At 34.2% G+C, this 24,727-nt stretch overlaps 1 protein-coding gene across 1 annotated transcript in view; it reads right to left on the bottom strand.

Annotated features, from left to right (window-relative positions):
* Nucleotides 1-2,543: 2,543 nt before the first annotated feature.
* Nucleotides 2,544-24,727, bottom strand: part of LOC141299599 (protein FAM222A) — a 54,711-nt gene continuing 32,527 nt past the window's right edge. The window contains exons 2-3 of the mRNA XM_073829972.1: nt 20,808-20,955; nt 2,544-5,817 (exon numbers count right to left, since the gene is read on the bottom strand). Coding sequence (XP_073686073.1) covers nt 4,823-5,817; nt 20,808-20,913 — 1,101 coding nt within the window. The 5' untranslated portion in view covers nt 20,914-20,955 and the 3' untranslated portion in view covers nt 2,544-4,822. The remainder of the gene's footprint in view (nt 5,818-20,807; nt 20,956-24,727) is intronic.

Below are 24,727 nucleotides of genomic sequence, written 5' to 3'. Positions count from 1 at the left end.
CACTCCGAGGTCCCGATCTCAATCCAATGATTCAAACACTCGCTTCTAAAATTAACAACAAAAAAAAAAATGAATTTTTTTTTAATTAAACCAGAAAATAAAATAAAAATCCAATAAAAAAAAGAAACAAAAAGTAATAGATGCATAAATGCAATTCAATGCAATCAAAGCGTCAGATTTATTTGCATGAAGAAAAGCTGAAGCGTGGTTGTGTTGCACCAGACAGTTAGGTTAGGACAGTTAGACAGTTAATTTAAAAATTTTTTAGTTCCACAGTAAGTTCACCACACGCTTTATTAAAGTAAAACAACACGCCTGCAAACATTTCATAAGCAAACCCGGCTCTGCAGGACGAAAAGCCTCAGATTCCCATTTCCATATATATGACTGTGTCTCGGCCGGAGCTGTGTGTTATTCCAGCGTTTGATTGACTTGTATGCGACAGTAAATTAAAAAAGCAACAGCATCAGCCTCTCACGCACATTCCAGATAAAAACAGAGGCCCATTTCTGTGTCAGCGCAAATACTGGACCTGTGGTGAAAACCTTGAACATAATTACAGCTTTTACACTAAACCAATCAATTTGTGAGGATGTTTCTGTCGGGCGTTACTGCTGTCATTCTGAATTATGTGTGCGTTTGCTCTCTTTGTCCTTGGAAAGCTGATAAAGGAGGATGAGGAGACGCGTGTGAGCTCAGGTCACACTCAAAGCTGATTAGCTGAGGGCCCCGGGGCAGATAAAAACACCCCACCTCAGAGGACAGCAGACTACAGGCCATATATATATATATATAATCGCTTTTAAAGATGTTTCTTATGTTTTCTTAACTCCTCTTATGTACAGCACTTTGAATTACCATTGTGTATGAAATGTGCTATATAAATAAACTTGCCTTGTGCTCATCAAGGCTGCATTTATTGGATAAAAAATACAGGAAAAAATTAAATACTGTGAAATATTATTTAAATTTAAAATAACTGTTTTCTATGTGAATATATTTTAAAATATTATTTATTCCTGTGATGCAAAGCTGAATTTTCAGCATCATTACTCCAGTCTTCAGCATCACATGATCCTTCAGAAACCATTCCAGTATTCTGATTATCAATGTTGGTTATCAAGTTGAGTCAGTAAATTCTTAAAAAAAAAAAAAAAAAAAGAAAACGAAAAAGAAATTATGACTTTTATTCCCCAAGGATGTTAAATTAATAAAAAGCAAAAGCATAGATTGTTAGAAAAGAGCAATATTTTGTATAAATGTTGTACTTGATATATTTGCATCACAGAAATAAATTATATTTTAAAGTATAATAAAACATTTTTTTTTCTGTATTTTTGATCAAATAAAATCAGCTTGGATGAGCAGAAGAGAAAAAACATGGCAAGTCTTATTGATCCCAAAATTTTGAGTGCCACCCAAAAATCAAAAGGAAAAATTTCTTCCACCAAAATAAACAGAGAAGGGATGACTATAGAATAATAGAGAAGATACTTTTTGCTAAGAAAATTTCAAGCCAAGATCAAAAGTAGAAAAAAAAGTGCATCAAGAAAAACTTAAAAGTATAAAAAACAAATAGTTATACTTTGCATTAATATTATTTCACAAAAGCAAAAGAAAAAAAAGTCATCTACAATAAAAAAAATCACTTCAAAATCAAGAGGAAGACATAATTATATCAACAAATATCTTAGGAATTATCCAAATTATATTTTGCCTACAGAAATTTCAACCTAAATTCAAGAACAAGAAAAATATATATATTTTTAAAGAAAATTTCACTCCAAAATCAGTTGAAGGAAAAATACTAAACCTATTTTTAAAGACACTTTTAAAGACATTTTCATCTTCACTGCAGCATATTTAAACCTTGAGCATTTAAAATTATTATGCTTTAGATTAAGCAAAAAATTACTGTATTGTTGCATCTGACCTCTGATTGTGTTTGAAAGGCTTCAGTTTCATGTGGAAGCCCATTTGCGCCACTGAAAAAAAAAATAAAGTAAATAGCGACTTTTTTTCCTTGCAATTGCGAGTTATAAAGTCCAGTTCTGAGGAGAAAAAAAGACTGATTATATTCACAGAATTGCGAGCTCTCACAATTCAGAGAAAAAAAAGCCAGAATTGCGAATTTGCATCATGCAATTCTGAGAAAAACGTCAGAATTGCAAGATTGCATCGTGCATGCAATTCACAGAAATAAAAGTCAGAATTGGGAGTTTGCATCATGCACTTCAGAGAAAAAAAAAAGAGTCAGAATTGCAAGTTTGCATCATGCAATTCTGCGAAAAACATCAGAATTGGGAGTTTGCATCATGCAATTCAGAGAAAAACATCAGAATTGGGAGTTTGCATCATGCAATTGAGAAAATTGTGAGAAAAGTTGCAATAACCTTTTTTTTTCTATTTAGTGGCAGAAACAGACTTCCATAGTTTCATCATGTTCGTCACGTCATGCACTAAAAATAACGACAAACAGACCAGCAGGAATAGAAAACATTCCTAAATTATATTTATTTGACAATCTTATTGGTGAAGTAGATTTCAGACAGTCACACACAGTAAATCATCACTGAAGCTCCTTTGCCAACAGTATAATTGCACTTTTAAACGTCGAGCCCATAGTGTGCCGTTTCACTCACACACACACACACACACACACACACACACACACACACACACACACACACACACACACACACACACACACACAATAAAACAGACACCTGATTCAAAAATCAATAAATAAAAGAGAAGGAATAAAATATTTAAGATACTAATGGGTTCAAGTGGTAAATAATAACAGGTGTTGATGGAGAGGTTGTGATCCCAAAACCATCATCACAGCTTCATAGAGGATCAGCAGATCAAAAACCTCATCAGAATCTGTCAGGAATCACATTCTGGTTGAGTTTTTTTAAAGACAAACACAAAACACTTTAGATTAAAACAATTCAAATAAAGAATTATATAAATATGAATGTCATCCTGGCAGCAAGAGTCAAAATATGCATTTTTTTTCCCATTTAAAGTAAATGCTCCTACAAGCGACTCATGCCAGAAACATTGTCGATGAGTTACAACAGGAGAAATCATAACTGCTATGATTTAGTGTCATTTCAGAGGCTTGTGAAAGTGTTGCAGTGATCAGAGTAAACGGCACAGGAGAAACACATCATCGTCACTTCCTGACGTGTTTTTGGCAGCTATAGTCTGAGGGAAAATTCTGATCATTTGCAGCTTTCAGGACGTGTGTCATCACCTGCACTTTAAAATCATTTGCATTTCAAAAGAGAGATCTAGGCCTGTTTCACACATCACATGTGAACGCTTCATGCTCATTTGTGACCCTGGACCACAAAACCAGTCTTAAGTAGCACGGGTACATTTGCAGCAATTTTTGATTTTTCTTTAATGCCAAAAAGCATTAGGACTTCATGAAGATATTTTGAAAATTTTCCGGCCGTAAATATATCAAAACTTAATTCTTGATTAGTAATATGCATTGCTAAGGACTTGATTTGGACAACTTTAAAGGTGATTTTCTCAATATTTAGAATTTTTTGCACCCTCAGATTGCAGATTTTCAAATAGTTGTCTCCACCAAATATTGTCCTATCCTAACAAACAATGATGTATAAATGGTGTTTATGACTGGTTTTGTGGTCCAGGGTCACATTTCTGCTCCCGAGGCTGTTTTCACAGTGAACAGTGACTGATATCAGCAGGAAAAGAATGAAAATATTAGCCAAACACAGTGAAAATGCACTAGAAACATATTTATTATAATATTTTCCAAAGCAGCCCTCAATAAAAAGGCAACAAAAGCCTTGTTTGATAAAATGCCTTTTGTCACAAAGTGACACTTTCTATTCAATCTGACTGAATGAAGATGAAGCCGTTTAGAACTTCATTCGGGGGTTTGGCTTTTAAACACAATGAGAATTTGAGTTTTTAATTCAACTTTATAACTTACACCACAACTCAAAAGTACGTTTTTTCAATAAGAGATTAACACTTGTATTCATCAAGGATGCATTCAAGTGATCAAAAGTGACAAAGACATTTAGAATGTTGCAAAAGATTTCTATTTCAAATACGATGTCCATCTGAACGACTACTTGTGTGATATTTGGCTGCTTTATAATCAAGATCAAGCCTGTTTTGATTATACTCTGCGGTCTAAAGAAAACCTCATCCGTGCATGATGTACTTTGTCTTTTCCATACTATTTATTCATCAAGGATGCATCAAATCGATCAAAAGTGTCTGTAAAGGCATTTATAATGTTCTATAATATTTCTATTTCAAATAAATGCTGTTATTTAGAACTTTCTATTCACCTGTGAATCCTGAAAAATAAAACTAATCAGTTTCCACAAAAATATGAGCAGCAAATCAGCATATTAGAACGATTTCTGAAGAATCATGTGACACTGAAGACTGCAGTGACAAAGCTGAAAAATCAGGTTTGATCGCGGAAATAAATTAAATTTTAACAGATATTCACATCGAAAAGATCTGTTTTAAATTGTAATAATTTTTCAAAATTTTACAGATTTTACTGTATTTTTGATCAAATAAATACAGCCTTGGTAAGCAGAAAAGACGTCTTTCATAAACGCTACAACCCCAAATTTTTAAACACTCTCTCCCAGATGCAGAATGTGTGAAAGAGGCCTTAGAAAAGCTTTAGATCTCTTTGAACGGATGCTAGCTTGATAAATACAGTACCCATGAATGATTGAGAGGATCCAGTGACACCAGCAACGCTTAAACCTGTGACCCACACAACCTTACTTACTCAGCCGCTTCGAGTGTCCTATCTCAGCACAGGCAGCTGAAGGTGTGCAGGCTGAAGGTGCGGGTCGTATCCTCGTCCCAGCATGCGCTCCTTGATGCAGGGCGGGTGTATCTCGCTGATGAGGCACTCCAGAGACTGCAGGCTGCTGCTGAGGACCGACGGCTGGCACAGGCTCTTCCCGGGCGGCCCGCAGCACAGGTACGGCGCAGGTTGTCGGGAGTGCGGATGGAGGCGCGGGGCCAGCTCCTGAGGGTTGTAACAGTCGCTATTCGGTGTGGCAAGCACGCTATTCCAAGCGGGAGCGAAAAACTGGCCGACCGAGAAGTCGGCGTGCATCGCAGGGGACGACGTGACCTTGTCTAGAACGGTTAGACTGGGAGGGTGAGATCTGTAGGAGACGTCGGGCGAGCGACTGACGACGGCTCCGCTCCCACTTCCGCTTCCGGCGGCGTACACGTGCGGATAGTGCCGCTGCGCCCAGTAATCCGAACCGGCCACGTCCGCACTTTGAGTTGGCAGAACGGCTCCGGAATAAGCCAGAGCGCTCTGGGCGAAATTTGAGTCGGCGCACGACGCGGCCAAGAACGAAGGACTGGATTGGACGTTGGATGGACGGCTCATGTGATGCACGACGCCGTGGGACACGACGCCATACGGCTTCTGACGATGCCTGCTGCTGCTGGGTGGCGCATATGGAGCCACTGCCATTTGGACTGGCGATAGCTTGGTCCGTTTTCCATCGGTGCTCTTTAAGACGCCTTTGGCCGCAGTGGAGGTCTTGACGATCGCCAGCAAACCTTGGTAAGCGCCGGCGTAGGGGTGCGGGTAGGCGCCGAAGCGCTGGCCGCTGGTGTCCAGGCCATTGACTGTCCTGCTGATTTGCTTGTGCTGCGGGACTCTGATGTTCGTGGGGAAGATTTTGATTGAAAGCGGGCTCTCGGCAGTCCTTTGCGCGTAGGCGTCCAGTTCGGCCGCGGACGGGTAGCGAGAGGTGCAGGTGGAGATCGGCTCACCTGTGGACAAGGAGAAAACGGCATGAATAATTGTTCTCATTGGCGGCGTGAAATTTGACAGGTAAAGTTGAGCGAAAGACACTAAGAATACTGTTATATTCTCTGTCAATTGACCATATGCAGTGTTCTTTAGAATTTCCGCATAATGATAAGCAGCTCGTAAACTTCCGGTGAAGCTCATTTTATGTGTGCTATATATAGGTGGACACTCTTGAGACTCCTCTACGGCCTCGGTCTCATCAGAAAATGAGAAAAATAATAATTGCAACATTGTAAATATTGATAGCGGCATGAACATTCAGTTATATATTATTTAACAACATATCATTTAAATCCCAGGAGAGAACCTGCATAGTTGTACATTTAAATGCTGACAGCTAAACGCTATGTTTAGGCTAACGTTAGCTAGCTAGCAATACTTCTCTTCAAGGACATCTTAATTGAATTCTTGATAATCAGTACCTTGCCTTCATAGTCATGAACACATTTTTAAAATCTTGCTTTAAAATATTACCTTTATTATTTTTCAACTCTACAGCTGTGCAATAAAATTAACTTCAAAGAATCGCTTTTTATTCATAAAGACGACAAGGAAAAAAATGTCTTTTCACAGAAAACATCTTTTTAAGATGAAAATGACATGAAATGAACAATATAACCTGAAGATGGCAGCAGAGGATCAATCACTGGCATTTCAACTTCCAAGTTTTTTCAAGACGTCTTGCTTTTCGATTTATAATAAAATTACTAGTATGACAAATTGTAGTACTTTTATAATACTAATAAAATAATTAAATAAATGCGATATGAAAGTAATATGAGTGTACGCTGTTACATAATGGATGCTTTAGATCATGTTTATTATTAACACTATGTTCGCAAATAGATGTTTATAACTTGCTAAACAATTGTTAATTTCTCAGATTTAAAACGTCCTTTTTTAACGATAGTACAAAGCATATATCAGATGTTTTTTGATCTGATACCTGCTCTTTGTCTCTCAGGTGTAAATCACTAAATAATAATGGCCACTGTCACTCCTTCGCATACAGCTTTCTATCACAAAACATTATATCAAGATTTTGTTTTCTGTGAATGAATAAGCAGGATGATTTTCACATCATTTTGAAGTAAATATTTTACAAGACTCTTGATTTAGTCTTGTTTAGGACTAATTAGTATGGGTTTTATAGCCTTATTTTAGCAACATTTGTGACCCTGGACCACAAAATCAGTCTTAAGTAGCACAGGTATATTTGTAGCAGGCGTCAATACATTGTATAGGTCAAAATTACAGATTTTTCTTTAATGCCAAAAATCATTAGGATACGTGAAGATGAATTTCCATGAAGATGTTTAGTAAATTTCCTATTGTTAATATATCAAAACTCGATTTTTGATTAGTAATATGCATTGCATTGATTAGTAATATCAAGAACTTCATTTGGACAACTTTAAAGGCGATCTTCTCAGCATTTTGATTTTCTTGCACCCTCAGATTCTAGATTTTCAAATTGTTGCATCTCGGCCAAATATTTTAGAAAGTTGACCCTAATGACTGGTTTTGTGGTCCAGGGTCACATTTATCTTCCCAAGGGCACACAAATCCATGTTTGCTGGCATTTTACCCAGCAAACACCCTGAATGGATTACAAGTAGCATCCGTTAAACTCTCCGCAGAAAAACAATGTTTCCAATTTGAGAGCACGCTGTCCGACGAAGCGCTTCGTGCCGGAGGTGTTTCGCAATAAATATGGAAGAGTGATGAATACCGGATGAGTTAAAAATGATCAGACGTCACACAAGAAAAATCGTCCAATAAAAATGAAGATATTGGAGCGTCTGCGTCGCTCTCCGTCTCCTTATTTCCTTGGCTGGCTGTTCATCCTCAGACATCTGCATCTCTCTAAAAACTCATTTCGTGGAGGGAGACACCTCAGGCAATGTTTGATCAGTGCATTATGAAATTAATTTGGTCTTTCTTCAGGACAAAATTGGATTACCTTGGGAAATCAAGAGGGGGAAATAGAGATGAGGAGGGGGATGGGAAAGGAGCTAATTTTGTTTCTTGTGGCTTGAGTGGAATTCATTTCATGGCGTTTGGATGTGGGATCCACTCAGCTGGAGCTACAATGCTAAACAAGCAGCAAATTGGAAACAGCTTTATATATGCTTGTGATGCCATCTTAGTGCCACAATAAATGTAAGCCAATATCATTGGCGGCCAATTTTGAGATGTCTACAATCGCAGTGGCTTTCAAATGAAAGCGGGACCTAGGGCCAGAAGTGTACGGGGAAGAAACGGCGACAAACCGAGATTGGATTTAACCACCATTATTCAGGCAATTTCATGGCTGTTTAGCTTCCTGCAACACAAGGAAGGTGGAAAAAACTGCTCCATTTCAGAGCAGTAAATCTTCTGGCGGAAAATACGGCTGAAATGACACCTTTATGGAATTTCTGACATGAAAAGCAAAGTGCTGAAATTAAGGCCGATTACGCCGCAGTCAATCAAAATCATTCGGCGGCGGACGACTGAAGGATCTCGACGTGAGAAACACAAACAGTCCCCACAGCCGTTTTAAGCTTCTGTCACGCGATGCCGAGCTCACGTTGTTCCCGTTCGGGATTGATCTGGGACTTCATTTCATTCCAGGCCCACAATGAGCCCCCAACTGTGAAAATGATTCAATCTACAAGATCCATCTCATAAAGGAAATAAATTGAGTGTTTAAAATGAAGGGAAGAGCAGAGGTGGAGCGGCCCGCTGAGCCCACCGGGGTCACCGAACACAATGAAGCACCAGAAACACTGGGGACTGGGGGAAACTTGAAGAAAAATCAATCAAAAAGAGATGGTGGAAAGGAATATGTTTGAAATTGAAGGCAAAAGTGGCAGCGCATTCAAAATGCTTGGGTTTTTTAGCATTTTGAAAGGATGGACAATCATAAAAAAAAACTACAAACCAGTTGGTCTAACCAATCATTATTGACTTCCTGTGCTCAGAAAATATGCAAAAAAGAAGTATAACAGCTATCACTATAGGGCAGGGCATCTTTGTACCTAGCTTTCCCCTAAAATGTGCATATTAGCACCTTAAGGGTGCATATTACTACTCTAAACTAAAAGTTGTTTATTGTCATTCAAGGTTCCATAAATAAAGGATCCAAAAGAGTGTTTTTGCACTGACGCCATAAAAGAACCATTTTTGGTTCTCCAAAGAACCTTTCAGTGAACAGTTTTTTAAAAGAATGATTTTAAAGAACATTTCTGTAAGGTTCCATGGATGTTCAAAGTGCATGAAGAACTTTTAACATCCATTTCCAAAGCACAAAAGATTGTTTATAGTGGAAAAAAAGGTTCTTTGGATTATTCATATGTTCTTTATATTAAGAAAAACTGGTTCTTTTAAGAACAGACCAGTGAAAGGTTCACTGAGGATCAGTGTTGGGGAAAGTTACTTTTAAAAGTAATGCATTACAATATTGAGTTACTCCCTAAAAAAGTAACTAATTACTGGGCAGGGCTTGCTTGTTTGATTTTAATATTTAAAAAAAAAAATGTAAAAGCCTTTTCACACCAAAAGCCTCTTTAGAGAAAAGTACATTAATGACTATACTGTAGACCGCAGAAGAAAAAAATGTCAACTCTTCAGCAATAAAAAAAGTAAAAACAAATGTTAGATTATCTTGAGTAATTTTTGCTTATTAGTATGGATGAACTGGATCATCGAAGGACTGCAGCAAAGACATCGGTTAATAAAATGGGATTAAAGGATATTTGCATTATTTAATTATTGCAGGTTTGCGAGTTAAATTTCACAGTTTTTATTCATTTTGAGGAATACTGTATTTTTTTTTAGTGATTGAGATGAATTAATGCGTGTTCACATTTATTCTAGAACTAAAGTAACATCTTACAATTTCTCTCAACATGGGGACAGGAGAGCTTTTAATCAATAAATGGAGGAAAAAAACTGGCGTTACTTATTTGAAAAAGTAACTCAGATATTTTCTTGTCAATTAAAAAGTAATGCGTTACTTTACTAGTTACTCGGAAAAAGTAATTATTATTCTGCAAGTTGTGTTACTTGTAATGCGTTACCCCCAACACTGCTGAGGAACCCAAGATTTTCTGACATCTTCAGAGAACAGTTTTTTTCTTCAGCTCTTCAGAAACCATCTGTGAACTGGTGCTTCCAATCCTAGAAACCAATATGCTGAACCTTAGACAGCTAAAAAGTGTTTTTGATTAACAATACAAACAAAAAAATATTTGATTTCTCACAGAAAACGGCATTTACATACTGGTAATTCTGAGGCCAGAAATCAATATACTGATCTAACAGAGGCTCTCCAAAGAACTATATAGTAACTCAAGAACCCTAGTTAGGCTAACTTGGTTCTTGAACAAGAACCTACATTGGCTCTCTAAAGAATCATACACTTTTAAAAATAAAGGTTCAAAATGGGGTTTTCACATGTCATGGAAGAGCCATTTTGGTTTCCTGAAAACTTCAAGTCAGCGGTTTTTACAAATAACAATTTTTCTAATGTTGAAAAGCATTTTGATAATCTAAAGAACCTTTTGATTTCTTCCATTTGAGTTCTTCATGGAACCGTCAACGCCTATAAAAAAAGCTTCAATGTCTGTTTGTATCACCTTTAATGGGGAAATAAGGTATAAGATTGGCACTTTTATTTCCCTTTTTTCATTACATGTGACCCTGGAGCAATAGCCCACAATACATTGTATGGGCCAAAATTATAGATTTTTCTTTTAGGTCAAAAACATTAGGATATGAAGATCATGTTCCATGAATACATTTTGTGCATTTCCTACCATAAATATATCAAAATGTAATTTTTCGTAGTAATATGCATTGATATAAACTTCATTTGGACAACAAAAGGCAATCTTCTCAATATTTTGAATTTTTTGCACCCTCAGATTCCAGATTTTCACAGTTATATCTCAGCCAAAAATGGTCTTATCCTAACAAACCAAAGCTTATTTATTCAGCTTTCAGATGATGTATAAATCTAAGTTTTGAAAGATTGATGCTTATGACTGGTTTTGGAGTCCAGGGTCACAAATAGTAACTCAAGAACCATAGTTAGGCTTAATTGGTTCTAGAACAACAAAGAATTTTTGGCTCTATAAATAATCATGCACTTTTAGAAATAAAGGCTTTAAAATTGGGTTTTCGCATGACATAGAAGAGCCATTTTAGTTCCCCCAAACCTTCTAGTCAGCAGTTTTCAGAAAAAAAAAAAAAAATTATATATAATTTTTTTTTTTTTTTTTTGGGTGAAAACCATTTTGATCAAGAACCTTTAGTGCAATTGAAATTTTCCATGGATGTTAAAAGTTCTTCAAGGAAACCATCAATGCAAATAAAGAAGCTTTATTGTCAAGACTGCATGGTACTAATATGCATGTTTTATGTGTAAACAATGTATAAATAAGCCTTCCATTGATGTCTGGTTTGTTAGGATAGAACAATATTTGGCTGAGATACAACTACTTGAAAATCTGCAACCTGAGGGTGCAAAAAAATCTAAATACTGAGAAAATCGCTTTTAAAGTTGTTCTTAGCAATGCATACTACTAATCAAAAATGAAGCTTTGCCGTATTTACAGTAAGAAATTTATGAAATATCTTCATGGAACATGGAACATATTTTTGGCATAAAAGAAAAATGGATAATTTTATCTCATACAATGTATTTTTGGCTATTGCTACAAATATACCCATGCTACTTAAGACTGGTTTTGTGGTCTAGAGTCCCAAATGGTTTGTAAATAGCCAAAAGGCTTTAGTTTTAGATGAATATCAACAGCAAACAATGATTTAGAGAGCATTTGGCTGAAAGAACATAAATGTACAGTCAGGAAAGGAGAAGCCAACATGTTCCTTCAATGAAGTCAAAGTAGTTGGAGATAATTAGCATCTTGACCTTCAGTAATTATCCACATAGTGCTCACTAACCTTCCAGCTATAAATACACAGCAATCAAGCAGCACAATTAACTCAACGCAAGCGTGCATCTGATGTTCACATGTTTCTCAGCTTGAGAACGTGACGCCGTCCATCCGCTGAAGCCTTCCATCAAACTCACTCTCATTACATGAGGACGAGGGGCTCGGAAATCTCAATTAACACGCTGCTAATTAACTGCACACATGATCAGATACGGACTGAACTCTTAAAGTAGGCCAAAAGAACAAACCGCTGCAGAGAAAGGAAAGCGTGGGGGTGTTTTGACAGATGGACTCGTTCATTAGTCGACGAGAGCTGCTCAAACGGAGAAGAACTGAGAGGAACGAGACGAGCAGATGGTGGAGATCTTTCAGCTTGACCTCTGGACGCTCTCCATCTCCTCACAAACGCTCTCAGTCAGCGTTAGACGTCTAATCTGCTCCCCGTGGTCTCGGTTAACACAGTCCTGCCGGATCACAGACCAGATCTCAGCCTTTCCTGCTTCTGTTAATCAGTGATTAACGCCAACGGATGACAATTATTAAGTTGGCTTGAGAAAGCCTTCGTACTGAAATGCCATTTAATCTTAATATTCTTCTTCTTCTGAGACTAAAAGGATCAACTCTAACTCCTCCTAGAGCTTTAACTCTACAAACTCCAAACTCAGGCCAGATCTTCAGACGGATCTCATCTATCAACTCGCTAATCATGTTAGAATCATGCCACAACATGCTAGCAACTTGAAAATGATGGTAACAATATTATTGCTTAGACAAATAAAAAAGGAAAATATTAACATAAGCATAAAGCAAATGCTTGAATGAATGCATAAATGCTCAAAAAAATGCATACATGCTCAAATAAAAGCTTAGATGCTTAAAATAAATAAATAATTTTTTTAAACAAACTAAACGCACAGATAAATGTTCAAAAAAAATGCATAAATGCACAAATAAAACCCATCTATGCTTGATTAGAAAATAAATGAAGCAGATGCTTAAATGCATAAATAAATGCATTGTTTAAATAAATAAAAAAAAAATGCACAAAAAAAGCTTAGATGCTTCAAATCGACAAAAACAGAACATTTTAATGTTAAAGCATAAAATTAAATGCTTAAATAAATGCATAAAAAAAGTTCAGATAAAAAAAAATAAATGCACAAAGCTTAGATGCTTAAAATTGACAAAAATAGACAATTTTAATGTTAAAGCATAAAATAAATGCATTAAAAAATGCTCAAATAAAAATTACAGCACATGCTTAAATGAATGCATAAATAAATGCGCAAAAAAATAATATATATAACTCCTCCTAGAGCTTTAACTCTACAAACTCAGGCCAGATCTTCAGACTGATCTCATTTATCTAGCTCTCAACTTGCTGATCATGTTAGAAGACTCATGCTATGCTAGTAACTTGAAAATTATGGTAACAATATTAATGATTCATTAGACAAATGAAAAAAAGTAAAATATTAAAGCATAAAACAAATGCTTGAATGACTGCATAAATGCTCAAATAAAAGCGCAGATGCTTAAAAAAAATCATTTTTAAACAAACTAAATGCTTAAATAAAAATTAAAAAATGTTTAAAACACATTAAATGCCTAAGCACTTAAATAAATGCATAGATAAATGTTCAAATAAAAATAAATAAAACTGTCTATGCTTAATTAGAAAAATAAAAAAATAAATTAAATGAAGTACATGCTTAAATAAATGCATAAATAAATGTATTGTTCAAATAAAAAATAAATGCATAAAAGCTTAGATGCTTAAAATCAACAAAAATAGAAAATTATGTTAAAGCATTAAATAAATGTATAAATGCTCAAATAAAAAAAGCACATGCTTAAATGAATGCATAAATAAATGCGCAAAAAAATAAAATATATATGTTATATTTTAAATATATATAACTAAATGCTTAAAGTTAAAAATGTTTCAAGCATAATAAATGCTTAAATGTGTTAATGAATAAATAAATGTTCAAATAAAAAATAAATGCACAATTGCATAAACTTAGATGGTTAAAATTTTTTTTTTATTAAAAATGCTTAAGTAAATCAATGCATGAATGCTCAAATAAGGTTAGATGCTTGAAATAAAAATAGAAATGTTTAAAAAAAACTAAATGCTTAATTAAATGCAAAAATAAATGTTCAAATAAAAAGATAAATGCATAAATGCACAAATAAAAGCTCAGATGCTTTAATAGACAAAAATACAAGAAATTAAAAATATTAAAGCATAAAACAAATTCTTATATAATCAAATGCATAAATAAATGCTCAAATAATTTTATTTTAAAACTAACTAAATGCTTAAAAATGTCAAATGTTTGAAGCATAAAATGAATGCTTAAAGGTGCCATAGAATGGAAAACTGTTTACCTTGGCATAGTTGACTAATAACAGCAAAAAAATAAATGCATAAAAAAAATGTTCAAATAAAAAATAAATGCACAAAAAGTTTAGATGCTTAAAATCGACAAAAATAGAAAATCTTAATGTTAAAGCACAAAATAAATGCTTAAATGCATAAATAAATGCATAAATGTTCAAATAAAAAATAAATGCACAAAAAAGCTTTGATGCGTAAAATCGATAAAAATAGAAAATTAATGTTAAAGCATAAAATACATGCATAAATGCTCAAATAAAATAAAAAATAAAGCACATGCTTAAATGAATGCATAAATAAATACACAAAAATATATAGAGAGATTTTTTATACAAACTAAATGCTTAAAATTAAAAATGTTTCAGGCATACAATAAATGCTTAAATGCGTTAATGCATAAATAAATGTTCAAATAGAAAATAAATGCATAAAAACTTAGATGGTTAAATAGACAAAAATGTAAAAATTAAAAAAACAAGTAAATCAATGCATAAACGCTCAAAATGTTACATGCTTAAAATAAAAATTAAAAATTAAATGTTTAAAACAAACTAAATGCTTAAAAATAAATAATAAACCTGTTTAAAGCATACAATAAATGCTTAAATAAATAAATGCAAAAATACATTTTCAAAAAAAAAAAAATGCACAAATAAAAGCTTAGGTGCTTAAATAGACAAAAATTCAAGAAATCTAAAGATTTTAAAGCATAAAACAAATTCTTATAAACAAATGCATAAATAAATGCTCAAAAAACAATTTTTAAAACAAACTAACTGCTTAAATAAAAATGTAAAATGTTTAAAGCATAAAATAAATGCTTAAATAAATGCATAAATAAATGCATTAAAAATTTCAAATAAAAAAAATAAATGCACAGAAAAGCTTAAAATCTACAAAAACAACATTTTAATGTTAAAGCATAAAATAAATGTTTAAATAAATGCATTAAAAATGTCCAAATAAAAAAAATGCCCCAAAATCTTCGATTCTTAATTTACAAAAATAAAACATTTTAATGTTAAAGCATGAAATAAATGCATAAAAAATAAATGCACAAAAATCGACAAAAATAGAACATTTTAATGTTTAAGCATAAAATAAATGCATGAATAAATGCATTTTAAAAAAATGTTCAAATAAATAAGTGCATAAAAAATGCTAAAAAATCTACAAAAATAGAAAATTTTAATGTTACAGCATGAAATAAATGCTTAATTAAATGCATTAATAAATGCATTAAAAAAATGCACAAAAAAACGACAAAAATAGAACATTTTAATATTTAAGCATAAAATAAATGCATGAATAAATGCATTTAAAAAGGGTTCAAATAAAAAAATAAATGCACAAAAAAACCTTAGATGCTTCGACAAAAATAGAAAATGTAAATATTAAAGCGTAAAATAAATGCTTAAATGCTTGAATAAATGCTTAAATAAATAAATGCACCATTTTATTTAATTTCATGAGCTGTTCTTAATTCCCAAACTAATGCTATTACCTGCCTGAAGGGTTCATGCCGGCCGCTCACAAGAGAGATTCACATCCATTTTAATACAGAACATAATGCAGAAGTGGACATAAAAGACCGGCCTGTGCTCCTTTAAAGCTCCTGCATCAAACACGAATAAAGCATGACCTCGCAGCGGCGAGCCATAATTACCCCGCTCTCGGCTAAAGCTTTTCAGAATGCAAATGCCCCAGATTTACGGCCACAGTGGATCATCGCTCTTTCGTTCGGGATAAAGCAGCTGCGCTCAACAAACTCCTGCACTTCAGGCCAAGAGTGAGTGAAATCACTGACCCCACTCACAAACACCACAGTCCTGCAGCTGAACCACTGATTGCATTTATTGGGCTACAGCGATACAGGTTCATGCAACACTAGATAAAGAATGTTCGTCAAGACATACTTTAAGTTGGCTTGAGAAAGCTGGAACAGAAAGTTGAAAAGTCTAAAGAAGTTTAAGTTAAAAAAGTTTAGGAAATTTAAGAAGTTTAAAAGTATAAAACATTTTAAAAGTTTAAAAGCAAGTTGCTAGTATGTTTTTAGTTGTTTTAACATGATTAGCATGTTTCTAGCATGTTGCTAGCATGTCACTAGCATGATTAGCATGTTACTAGCATGTTGCTAGCATGTCACTAACATGATTAGCATGTTTCTAACACGACTAACATGTTACTAGCATGTTGCTAGCATGTCACTAGCATGATTAACATGTTTCTAACACGACTAGCATGTTGCTAACATGCCACTAGCATGATTAACATGTTTCTAGCACGACTAGCATGTTACTAACATGTTGCTAGCATGTCACTAACATGATTAGCATGTTTCTAGCACGACTAACATGTTACTAGCATGTTGCTAACATGTCACTAGCATGATTAGCATGTTTCTAACATGACTAACATGTTACTAGCATGTTGCTAGCATGTCACTAGCATGATTAACGTTTCTAACACGACTAGCATACGACTAGCATGTTACTAGCATGTTGTTAGCATGTCAGTAGCATGATTAGCATGTTTCTAACACGACTAGCATGTTACTAGCATGTTGCTACCATGTCACTAGCATGATTAGCATGTTTCTAACACGACTAGCATGTTACTAACATGTTGCTAGCATATCACTAGCATGATTAACATGTTTCTAACACGACTAACATGTTACTAGCATGTTGCTAGCATGTCACTAACATGATTAGCATGTTTCTAGCACGACTAACATGTTACTAGCATGTTGCTAACATGTCACTAGCATGATTAGCATGTTTCTAACATGACTAACATGTTACTAGCATGTTGCTAGCATGTCACTAGCATGATTAACGTTTCTAACACGACTAGCATGTTACTAGCATGTTGTTAGCATGTCAGTAGCATGATTAGCATGTTTCTAGCACGACTAGCATGTTACTAGCATGTTGCTAGCATGTCACTAGCATGATTAGCATGTTTCTAACACGACTAGCATGTTACTAGCACTTTGCTAGCATGTCACTAGCATGATTAGCATGTTTCTAACACGACTAGCATTTTACTAGCATGTTGCTAGCATGTCACTAGCATGATTAACATGTTTCTAGCATGTCACTAGCATGATTAGCATGTTTCTAACACGACTAACATGTTACTAGCATGTTGCTAGCATGTCACTAGCATGATTAACGTTTCTAACACGACTAGCATGTTACTAACATGTTGCTAGCATGTCAGTAGCATGATTAGCATGTTTCTAACACGACTAACATGTTACTAGCAAGTTGCTAGCATGTCACTAGCATGATTAACATGTTTCTAGCACGACTAGCATGTTACTAACATGTTGCTAGCATGTCACTAGCATGATTAGCATGTTTCTAACACGACTAACATGTCACTAGCATGATTAACATGTTTCTAACACGACTAGCATGTTACTAGCATGTTGCTAGCCTGTTACTAGCATGATTAACAAGTTACTAGCATGCTTCTAGGATGACTAACATGTCACTGTTACTAGCATGTTGCTAGCATTATTAGTATGTTGCTAACATGTTTCTAAAATTATTAGCAAGTTGCTAACAAGTTGCTAAAATGTTTCTAACACGATTAACATGTTGCTAGCCTGTTACTAGCATGATAAGCATGTTGTTAGCATGTTTTTAACATGATTAGCAAGTTGCTAGTATGCGTCTAACATGATTAGCATGTTGTTTGTATGTTTTTAACATTAGTAGCAAGTTGTTAACATGTTTCTAACATGATTAGCATGTTGCTAGCCTATTTCTAGCATGATTGACATGTTGTTAGCATGTTACTAGAATGATTAGCAAGTTTCTAACGTGTCTAGCATGATTAGCATGTTGCTAGCCTGTTTTTAACATGATTAGCATGTTGTTAGCAAGTTTTTAACATGATTAGCAAGTTGTTAGCATGTTTCTAAAGGATTAACATGTTGTTAGCATGTTTCTAACATTAGCAAGTTGATAGCATGTTTTTAAAGGATTAGCATGTTGTTAGCATGTTTCTACATTAACAAGTTGATAGCATGTTTCTAAAGGATTAACATGTTGCTAGCCTGTTTCTAACATGATTAGCAAGTTGTTAGCATGTTTCTAACACGATTAGCAAGTTGCTAGCATGTTTCTAAAGGATTAGCATGTTGTTAGCATGTTTCTACATTAACAAGTTGATAGCATGTTTCTAAAGGATTAGCATGTTGCTAGCCTGTTTCTAACATTAGCATGTTGTTAGCATGTTTCTAACATGATTAGCAAGTTGTTAGCATGTTTCTAACACGATTAGCAAGTTGCTAGCATGTTTCTAAAGGATTAACATGTTAGCATGTTTCTAACATTAACAAGTTGATAGCATGTTTCTAAAGGATTATCATGTTGCTAGCCTGTTTCTAACATTAGCATGTTGTTAGCATGTTTCTAACACGATTAGCAAGTTGCTAGCATGTTTCTAAAGGATTAACATGTTGCTAGCCTGTTTCTAGCTTCAATAGCATGTTGTTATCATGTTATTAGAATGATTAGCAATTTGCTAACATGTGTCTAACATGATTAGCATGTTGCTAGCATGATTCTAACATGATTAACAAGTTGCTAACATGTTTCTAGCATGACTAGCAAGTTGCTTACGTGTTTCTATGTATAATTAACATGTTACTAACATGTTTCTAACATGATTAACAAGTTGTTAGCATGATGTTAGGATGTTTCTAGTGTGATTAGCAAGTTATAGATAGGTAGATGAGTTTAAATGAGTTTGATTGGATTATAAATATAGTTGACAGAAGGGAAGCTTGATTGAGTCTCAAGGGATTGTGGGAGTTTGGTCAGTGTGAGTTTGAATAGTGTTGATCATTTGAACATTCCATCAATGTAAGTCTATGGGATTTTTCCCAGTTTTAGGAAAAGCGTAAGTCGGATCAGTTAGTAAAGATACAGCACACCCGCTGAGATCAGTCTGAAGATCTGGCCTGAGTTTGGAGTTTGTAGAGTTAAAGCTCAGTTGATCATTTTAGTTTAAATAGCATTTCTCAAGCCAACCTAATAATGGATGTGAATATCTGAAGGAGTATCTCCACACATGAGATCTGCCCTTGGACGGAAGCGACGTGAACCCGCGTCACGGCTGATCAATGCGCTCGCGGATTCAATTAAAAGTCTGCGATGGACGTGTTTGATAAGAGCCGTATGGAGTCCTGCAGATGTGGGGCGATAGGAAGCTCCTCAAGGTGAAAGTCTTATCTGACGCCTGAACGCTGACAGACGAGCTCAGCCGCGAGTTTCCAGCAGATCTTCACCAGAAACGGCTGCAGGAGTGTGATGGAAGTAGGCCAGAGAGTTTAAGAAGAGCCAAATGAAAACGTATCCACCTCTGCAGCTCTGCTAATGGATGAAAATCCATCTGCTGGACGGAGATCTATGAGCCGCTCGATGAGGTTAAGCCACGAAAATCAAAGGTTACCCTGAAAATTCAATTTACTCAGGGCTTCTTTCTTCCGTCGCCAATAAAGCGCTTTAATCTCGCTCGCTTTCTGCCCTTTTATGCATTTGGTTTTCTTTCAAGATTATTTCCTTATTCCTTTTATCTTTCTTTATCTTACTTTTACAACTCTTGCTCTTCCTCATTTGCATCTTAAAACTATGCCACATTTGAAATCGTCAGAGGAAAAAAAATAATGATCATTGTGTGGACAATAGGCTTATTTTTACATAAGGCAGTAGGAAAATAGAAAAATAAAATAAAATAAAGTTATACTCATAATAAAATCTTTTTATAAGTAATACATTTCATATATAAAAAAATTAATTTATAACTTTAAAATAAAAAAGTCAATTAAATGTATACATGTATATTTATATTTTACAATTTTTTTTATGAAATATATAAATAAAAAAATGTTTATAAAATGTATATTAAAAATTAGTAATATATTCAATATATAAATAAAAAAATTAAAAAAGAAATTAAAATTAAAATAAGTATAAAATGTATGTATAATATATGAACAAAAAACAAACAAAAATAAAAAATAAGTAAATAAAAACAGTAAATAAGTGTTATATTTTTTTTTAAATAAAACTTCAAAATCTTTTTAAAAATTAAAACTTAAAAATAAAAATAAATAAATAACCCTTAAAAAGTTAATAAAAAATAAAAACAAAATCTAAACTTTAAAATAAAAATAAGTAAATAAAAAATAAGTAAAAATACTAAATAAAAAAACAGAAATAGGTAAATAAAAATAAAACAGTAAATAAGTGTTAAGACGGGCTTCTTTTTATATACAAGTAATACATTTAATATAGAAATAAAGAAATTTAAAAAATAAATTAAAACTTAAAAATAAGACAGAGCTAATTTTTAATTAAATAATAAAAAAAGAAATCTAAAAATAAATACTTACGACTTAAAAATGACAATAAAAATAAGTTAAAAAGGAAATAAGCATTAAGATTTAAATACAGAAAGAAAGAAATCTAAAAATAAAAAAAAATACCAATTAAAAATTAAAATAAAAACAAGTAAATAAATAAAAACAATCAAATCTAAAACAAACAAAAAAATTCAATAGTTAGAGGCGTGCCAGACTTACTCTTGTGATTGAGCGGCGCGTCCAGGATCTTGGCGGCACACGTGAGGTGTTGGTGTTGGTGTTGATGTTGGGCCGGTTGGTTCTGTCTCTGCAGACACGCCAGCATGGTGCAGTTTGAGCTCTACGGGTCGCTGAAGCCTTCAGGAATCTGCAACAAAAAACAAACCTGTTCAGATCAGTTCATCAGAATCACAGACATTTCTGAACCATTTCTGATTTTATTTAAAGAAATTAATACTTTTATTCATCAAGGATGCATTAAAGTGATCAAAAGTGACAGTAAAGTCATTTCAGCTTCTTTAAATACAATACCCATCTAAACCCACATTTGGTTTTCAGCCATTGGAAATAGGTACAGTTTGCACAAGGAGCCACCTTGGGATCCTCATATGTCTGGTATTGAACTATAAAGGGCCTTAAAAATGGGGATACCAAAAGAAAAGTTTGCTAAAAAACAGAATCTGAATTTATATCAAGATACTTTTAATACTTCTTTAGTTACAGCCATGCAAACTTTGGAAAAAGAGCCACTCAGACGGGTATAATCTATGCAACTGTTTTTAGAAAAGGAAACAAGACACATTTTCAGTTTCAACATTATTTGTTCCTCAGACATTCCTCTTTAAAAACAAAAAAAACAAGTCTCCACTGTATGCAAGTGAGCCACGTTTGTGTTCTGACCACTGGAAATGTGTGCAAATTTAACAATTTTCCCATGGAGCCACATTGAGATGCCAATATCTCTGGAACAGAACCCAACAGAGCCTTAAAAATGAAGGCACCAGAAGAAAAGTTTGTTAAGAGCCAAAATATAAAATAATATTGAGAAATCTTTAATACTTCTTTAGTTACAGTCACGCAAACTTTGGAAAAAAGCTATTTTTGCCACTGAGGCTGGTATGATGTATGCTGATGTTTTTATAGAAGGAAACAAGACACATTTTCAATTTCTACATTATTTGTTCTTCAGACATTCCTCTTTAAAAAGGATGCATTAAAGTGATCAAAACTGACAGTAAAGTCATTTCAGCTTCTTTAAATTCAATACCCATCTAAACCCACATTTGGTTTTCAGCCATTGAAAATGGGTACAGTTTGCACAAGGAGCCACATTGGGATCCTCATATCTCTGGTATTGAACTATGAAGGGCCTTAAAAATGTGGATACCAAAAGAAAAGTTTGCTAAAAAACAGAATCTGAATTTATATCAAGATACTTTTAATACTTCTTAAGTTACAGTCACGCAAACTTTGGAAAAAAGCTATTTTTGCCACTGAGGCAGGTATGATGTATGCTGATGTTTTTATAGAAGGAAACAAGATACATTTTCAGTTTCAACATTATTTGTTCTTCAGACATTCCTCTTTAAAAAGAAAAGAAGTCTCCACTGTATGCAAGTGAGCCACGTTTGGTTTCTGATCACTGGAAATGTGCGCAAGTTTAACAATTTACCCATGGAGCCACATTGAGATGCCAATATCGCTGGAATGGAACCCAACAGAGCCTTAAAAATGAAGGCACCAGAAGAAAAGTTTGTTAAGAGCCAAAATCTAAAAGGATATTGAGAAATCTTTAATACTTCTTTAGTTACAGACACACAAACTTTAGAAAAGCTATTTTTGCCACTCAGGCAGGTATGATCCAATATCTCTGGAATGGAACCATACAGAGCCTTAATAAACTTTTCCTCTGGTATCTTCATTTTTAAGAGCCAAAATCTGAAAGGATATTGAGATATCTTCAATATTTATTGAGTTACAGCCATGAAAACTTTGGAAAAGTTAGCCAGTCAGGTATGATGTATGCAATTGTTTTTATATAAGGAAACCGGATACATTTCTAGTTTTACCATTATTTGTACTTCTGACATTCCTCTTTAAAAAGGATGCATTAAAGTGATCAAAACTGACAGTAAAGACATTCCGGCTTACAAAGAAAATAAGTCTTGACTGTATGCAAGTAAGCCACATTTGGTTTCTGACCACTGAAAACGTGTGCAAATTTTATAAATTACTCCTGGAGCCAAATTGAGATGCCAGTATCTCTGAAAAAAATCAACCATATAGAGCCTTAAAAAGTTAGATACCAAATGAAAAGTTTATTAAGAACCAAAATCTAAAAGGATATAAAGACATCTTTAATGCTTCTTGAGTTACAGGCATGCAAACTTTGGAAAAATAAACTTGAAAAGTGCATTTTTTCCCATTTTTGAATGGCACATAATGCAACAAAGTTGGCTAAAGTCAGCAGATTTAATTTTTAATCGAGCAACCAATCTCTGTAAAAATAGCATTATAATGCTGCCAACTTTCTCAAGTCATTTTCAACCTTCTGTAATTTGGCTCAGAATCTCAGGAAAACTCATTTTGAACCATTTTTGACCCAAATAATATTTTACTCAGTAAATATTTACCCACGACATACTATTTAGGTTTGTCTTTCTCCATTAAAAATATTACCAAATCACAAATTTGAACTAGGGGCATTTCTACAATTTGGCTGGATTTGACACAGAATGACTCAGCAGTCATTAATGTGATTGGACGAGACTTACATTGTAAATGTTGCCAAAGTGTGCTACTGCTTTTGCTACATTGTAACAACAATAAAGGACACAAATGTTACAAACATCATTTTTTTTATGAATGTTGTAACAGACCATTAATGGAGCCTGGACTGACCAATCAGAAGACAGGAACAGCTGAAGTATCTGAAACATCTCATATATCAGCTCCATGAGTTTCAGAGCTCATGAGGGCAGGTTATTGGTCTCTGTTTGCTGTGTTTCACAGTCGTCTGTGATTTATCTCTCGTCTGTTTATTGCTGATTTGTGCTGTGGGTCCAGAGGGCAGCAAACTAAGTGAGTTCTTCTCCTGAGGAAGCGTTCAGAAGTATCTCTATGAACCCTGTTACCTACAGCGGCAGAGCCTGGAGAAACATCAGCAGCTCACAGGAAGCCCGTCTTCAAAAGCACAGCGACCCGACAGCGATTTCACAACAAGGCCTCCATTATGGCACATTTATCAAAAGATGCAGCTTTGAGAGGAGAGGGAAAAAACAGGAGCTCCTGGGAAAAGCCGCTGTAGTTATATCAACAAGCAAGCTTCCATTACAGAGCGCAGCTCAGGGCTACAGACGCATTAAAGACACTCAAACAGAGTAAAGCCAAACTATGAATATGACAGACAGACGAGACGACTTGTGAGGGACTTTCATCCTGGAGTGCAGACTGAGACGCCTCTGGAGCGTTTATCCATCTACAGAGTTAAAGAGGAAATACACTCATTTATTCAGCCTTGTGTGGTTCTGAAACAGTAAGATTAAAAAAAAAAAACATCCCATCAAGTGACTTCAAAAGATTTGGAATAAAATGCACAAGGCATTAATAATACCTTGAAATATGTTTATGGGTCAAAGACGAAAAGTGTTTAACCATAAAAACAATAAGTGTAATCCTGCTTAAAATTGTTGTTTTTTTCCCCAAAAAATATTTAAAAAGTTTTTTGTTTAATTTAATTGCATGTTTGTTTTTGTTTTTCTGAATCAAAAATAAATATCATCCATTTTTCCCTAATTTACAGAAGACACCCACTAAAATGTCATTCAGTGTAATGATCTTGTCAGGCATATTTACAGCAAAAATCTATTTGTGACATATTAAAAGACTAATTACTTTGACCCCAAATACTGATTAGTTGTAATTCTACTTTTTTAAAATTTGCCACTATCCTAGGTTTTGCCCATCAGTTAAAAACATACTAATTTAAAACACAATAAAATGTTATATGCACAATATATGTACTTCTCAGAATAAGCAAGTTGTTCGAATTTGTACAACCAATTGGTTTCAACCAAATTTTGACATTTTATTCTCCAGAAACGTATTTGAAACCTTAAAAGCAGTCATTTTATTTACAT

The sequence above is a fragment of the Garra rufa genome, chromosome 23 (assembly GCF_049309525.1).
Source record: "Garra rufa chromosome 23, GarRuf1.0, whole genome shotgun sequence".
Classification (NCBI taxonomy): domain Eukaryota; kingdom Metazoa; phylum Chordata; class Actinopteri; order Cypriniformes; family Cyprinidae; genus Garra; species Garra rufa.
This window is presented reverse-complemented; position numbering and strand designations above follow the sequence as displayed.